This window comes from Lactuca serriola, chromosome 3, assembly GCF_051521515.1.
Source record: "Lactuca serriola cultivar US96UC23 chromosome 3, Lser_US96UC23_V15, whole genome shotgun sequence".
Classification (NCBI taxonomy): Eukaryota; Viridiplantae; Streptophyta; class Magnoliopsida; order Asterales; family Asteraceae; genus Lactuca; species Lactuca serriola.
In genome coordinates, this window is record NC_136410.1 from 204,749,799 (window position 1) to 204,754,987 (window position 5,189).

The following is a 5,189-nucleotide window of genomic DNA, read 5'->3' on the forward strand; positions in this document are numbered from 1 at the left end:
ACTTATAGTTTTGGATTGATTATATTGATCATATTGGGGCTGTTTTATTGCAACTAAAAATATCTTATTTGTTTGCATCCTAAAATGTTCATTCAAGATGGGAATAGTTTAATCAAACGAAGTATTATTTTGCATTGTTGTTTACCGTTGTGGCTGTGTTTTTCCTATCATGAAGCACATCCTAGTGTGCGTTTTATGCATATATAATAACTTATGCTTATGTATAAATTTTTATATATTAGGCACGTCTTTTGGTACATGTTGTACACATGATTCATTTTAGTACATCTTTCAATACATATGCCATTCAGTATGCCACTGAATGGAAATATGATGTTTGTCATGTTCATGTGGCCATTATGCGCCAATAAGCCTCATTACAAATGTCAAAGAAATTTCATCAAAGGAAAATATAAGGTAACATAGTCTTGAAACTAAATTGAAGCTGTTAATAAAATTTATTACAAAGGTTAAGAAACTTCATCACATACTCATTTCAATCGAGGCTAACTACATTAACTAGAACAACTAGTACATAATTTATATCTAGATTGATCCAATTCATTTATAACACCCGAAGTTTCCTTATCAATTTTTATCTTGTAAACATTCATGTCATTTTCTAATTCAACAATCTTAGATCAAATTTTCTTTCTGTCATTTCATCTTTCTTTATCATCGTCAACTTTTTTATTGAGATTAAATAAAATCGAATGATAATGTTCACTTAGAAGTTTTGGATCCATCCATTCCCAGAAATACATTTTTCCTTGGATCATACATAAACAATAATAAGACAAAACAAAATGGTACATAACATATGTTGGTTCAATTTAACAATTAATGAAAAGACCACTTACCATAACGTTAGGACACGACCTAAACTTGCTTTCGGGGATATCTTCTATTCAAGATAGCCTAATTCAAGAAGATAAAACACAATCACCACGATGTTGAGATTGCACCTCCACATTTGAGCTGTATAGTGTAGATGAGGGTGACATGGCTTAGAATTACTTCTTCGGTCAATTTTGTAGCAAATTGGTCAAAGATGATTGTGACAATAACCCCAGCTTTTTTCCTATTATTAAATAATAAATTTATGTCATAAATAATTTGATATTGTATTATGTTGGTTATTTAAATTTGAAGATATTTTATTTTCATTTATGTTGTATATGTAGTAATTAAATTTACATGTTTAAATATAGATCAATGATCAATCATTATGATTATCTAGCCGACCTAACAGAAAGTAGAAAAGAAAAAGAAGTCTTTGTCTTATGCCATAACCAATAAAATATGTATTGTCAATGTCTTTTGCTTGCAAAATAAATGAAAAATAAATAAAAGGTATCGGATAAAATGTGTCGACATGACCTTGATTCGATATCTTTTGACTTCTTAACATCTTTACTTTTGCTATTACGTAGTTTTTATTGGTTAAAACCGTTGTGTCCATTTTATCACCTATGATTTCCAATAACTTTTTATTTTTATTTTTTATCAAAAGATATTTTGAAATTTAATGACAACAAAGAGAATATACCACCCTTTTTGCACGATTTTTCTTCAAGCTTTTCATCCCTAAGCGTACAACTTTGAGATATTTTTGGTATGTTGGAATCATCCAGGAAGAATAAAATGATATATTCTATTAAACTTATGTAAACATATATAGATTTGTATAGTAAAATATAATGATTTTTTTAAGAATATGACTTGTTTATTTCACTTTTTCTTTTCAATAAAGGTAAAAAACGAAATTTATAATACAACATATTTATTATGTAATTTTCAATGAAAGCATTATTTTAATTCAAAATCCATATGAAAGTTCTTTCCATTCATATACCTGGTATAGCCAATAAGCCAACCTAATATGTTTCATAATATATGTTACACATCTTAGTCATTTAATCTATTTAATCTATTTGTCCTTTCATTTCATCCAATTGAACAAATATCTTTTTTTTTTCATTTGTATAGTTTTTTTTTATGTGTTTGTATTCGGGTACCCATTTTATATTCTATGTAGCTCATTTACCCTCATCCTAATTTCAGGTTAAGTTGACATTTATGCCCTAAAAAAACTTCTATAAAATAAAATTAGTGTCTTTTTTACTAAACGTAATGCGAAGACACTTAAGCTCCACTCATAATAGTATCTGAATTCAAGTTACGAGGTAATATTTGCCACGTGGTAAGTGTTGACAGGACAAGATCATGGTGACTCAGATTGCATTTCCACAACTCAAGCATCAAAGCACACCTTTTCCCAACTTTAAGGATAAAAAAAAGATTATCAGTCAATCACCGTAGCCATACATTACAAGCCACCTTTTTCATATCAAACAGTCGTAGGTTACCACTAGCCACTAGGCATGTGCAAACACAACCACTATCTTTCAACTCAAACCTACCCTTTTATCAAACTAACTTCCACCACAAACCATTTTAATCATTCATTCAATACTCTTCACAAATCTTCCCTTTACTCGTTTTCTCGTGTCCGCTCTCGCCTTCCGTGACTCGTATCGGATGCACTTGTCGTACCTATCAGCATTTTAACGCTATTCACCATAACCAGCAGAACTAGACTGGACAGGACTAGACAAGCTTTATAGATATGAAGGGCATTTACGTCTTTTGCATAAACGTTAACAAGTTCCTATAATCCTATCCCACCTTTTTTGGGTAAAGGACAAAAAAAAAGTTGAGATTTTTGTCCTCATTTGTCAGTCCAGTCCAATGTACGTCAAACGCAGTACAACCTGTTTTGTATTCTGTGTCTTGTCATGTAGTGCGTACCTTCGGGTTTTCTTTTTCTCCTTGTAACGTAACATTGCGTTACATCTATTTTGGGCAAGTTGTTGTGCATCTACTTTGGTTGTTGCGGGTATTTCCATTCCTTGATTGGTTGCTAAAAAGTGTTCCATCATTTGACCGTCAATTGTGGGATTACTTCTATTGGTTTCCATCATTTGTGTTTCAGCTCGGTTGTCGCTCTCCATAGTTGATATGCAACCCGATATTTGCTTCTGAAAAGGAATAGTATGTATTTTTGTTACTTTGTTTATTACACCGTTCTACTTAAAAGGTTAAAATTAAACCTTCTTTTGGGACAAATATAGAAAAATGAATCAGGATAAGGGGAATGCAATGTTTTCTACTTCTAAAACACTTAGAATTCTATCCGGTTCTAATTCCAGCCTGATGTGAATGCAAACCTCTTAACAAGACTTTCATCCACAAAGAAATAGACAAAATGGTTTTGAGAAGTAGCAAAGTTTCATGAGTTTCTCGAGTACCCATAATTACCATTCAAAACCAAATGAATAACTTGGGGTTATAAATGCAAGTAGATAGAGGAAACACTAAGTAGTACAAGATGCTTACATTTTGTGATGTGGTGCCAAAAGATATGTTTATGGCATCCATTTCTTTTAAAACTTCCATTGTTGTGAAAGAAGCATCCTCAACAAGGTCAGTACAATTGTTTATTGCAAAGCCAAGATTATCACCTCCTGCCTCAGAAGATCTTGATCTTCCTAGATTAAAATCCCATATCTGAAATCAAAATGGTAATAAAGATGAGCCTTTATAGTTATATCCCACTTCATGTAACTACTTATCTTATATCCCCACAATAAAGTGGCAACAAACATGTGTTGGCACAAATCACAATATAGTTTGTAAAAGTTTTCATCTATAGAAAGAAATACACAAAGAACAAGAATTTCTGGTACTTGATGATTAATCTTTAATAAGTACAAAATAAGTTAGCCAAGACTGGTGGTGACTATAGATGATTAGATGGACACCAATTGTATTTGTTGCTGTGTTTATGCACCTCCAGTACTAGAGCGAATGTAAGATGTTAATTTCTTAGGTTTTGTTGTGACGCAGCCTAAAAGGTAAGAACAAATATGGATAGCGATTGTTTAATTGGTTTTATAACAAGATCAAGAGTAATATGCGGTAATGTTTTTATCAATTTTCTAATCAAGTTATTTAATTCCAAACCTGACTGGTTTGGCGTTTAGGGCTATAGCTCCACATGTTACTAAATTCAGTGATACCCCCATTATTCGCTTTTGAATTCGCGGGATTCTGGGGCGGCATAAGCAAATACGTTAATGGAGTTTGCTGATGCAACAGATCCTTATCGTCTTGTTCCTCATACTCAAAACCTTCTGAAATATCCCTCGGACCACATCCACTCGGTGTTTGAGGCCCCAATTCAGCTCCATCTCCGTCAAATCTTTCTTTCGCAAGCTCCACCAGCTGCTTATACAAAACTTTATTATGAACTCCGCAACCCGAACCTCTAGATTTCCAGTCAACGCTCGGAACCTCATCATAACAAGGAGTTTTCTCATGTATCGTTGCTAAATCTTGAAAATTCGTAGTGGAATACTTACTTTCACACGAATTGCCGTTAGAACCAGAAGATTTCAGATTAAATCCCCAAATCGAGGCCAGCTGAAGAGGGGAAGGGCAACCGGAGAACTCTTCAACAGGCACACGACTGTGATAAGAGGAAACGGAGGAGTCTCCATGGAAATCGTGATCACAAGAGGTGCAGAGGAGAAGATTATCAGTTGAACAGGCGACGGAAACGGCATCAGATCCGCAGTTGTCACAGATCTGAGAACGGAAGTGCTTGAGAGATAAAGCATTTGCAGAGTGTACGGCGTTGTCGCAGAACAAACAAAGCTTAGCCGAATCGGCTTTACAGTACAACACCGCCGATCTCTGATTACAGAAATCACAGACACAAGACATAATCTGATCTCTGAAGCTTTTAGGGTATTGATGATGAAGATTGAATTTGTGATGAAAACGATAAAGGGTTATAAAAATCTTGGGAGGATTTGGGAAACGACAAATGGGGCTTTTTCTGCCCGAAAAGGATTGTTTACGTGGTATAATTATTGCTTTCGTCAACGCTCCCGATTTTGACTAAGATTAAATCAACAACAAATTTTCACGTGTTTTTAATCTGTTTTAACTTTAAGTAGCAAATTATTGGAATTCACTTTTTATTTATGGTAATCATATTTATTATCTGAGGAATCATAACTTACAAGATTGGCTTTTCCGCTTTTATATATTTGTATTTGTGTCATCTTTAATGTATGTCTTTAATCCATTGGTAAAATCTTTTATGGGCTATTTCCATATTA

At 33.4% G+C, this 5,189-nt stretch overlaps 1 protein-coding gene across 1 annotated transcript; it reads right to left on the reverse strand.

The window, feature by feature from the left end:
• Window positions 1–2,283: 2,283 nt before the first annotated feature.
• On the reverse strand, window positions 2,284–4,903 carry LOC145093530 (zinc finger protein CONSTANS-LIKE 14-like). Its single transcript, XM_079031675.1, has 4 exons — window positions 4,027–4,903; window positions 3,400–3,570; window positions 2,812–3,041; window positions 2,284–2,556 (listed from the first exon to the last, which is right to left on the reverse strand). The coding sequence occupies exons 1-4, from the start codon at window positions 4,786–4,788 to the stop codon at window positions 2,466–2,468; spliced, it is 1,254 nt and encodes a 417-aa protein (XP_078887801.1). The 5' UTR covers window positions 4,789–4,903; the 3' UTR covers window positions 2,284–2,465.
• Window positions 4,904–5,189: the final 286 nt, after the last annotated feature.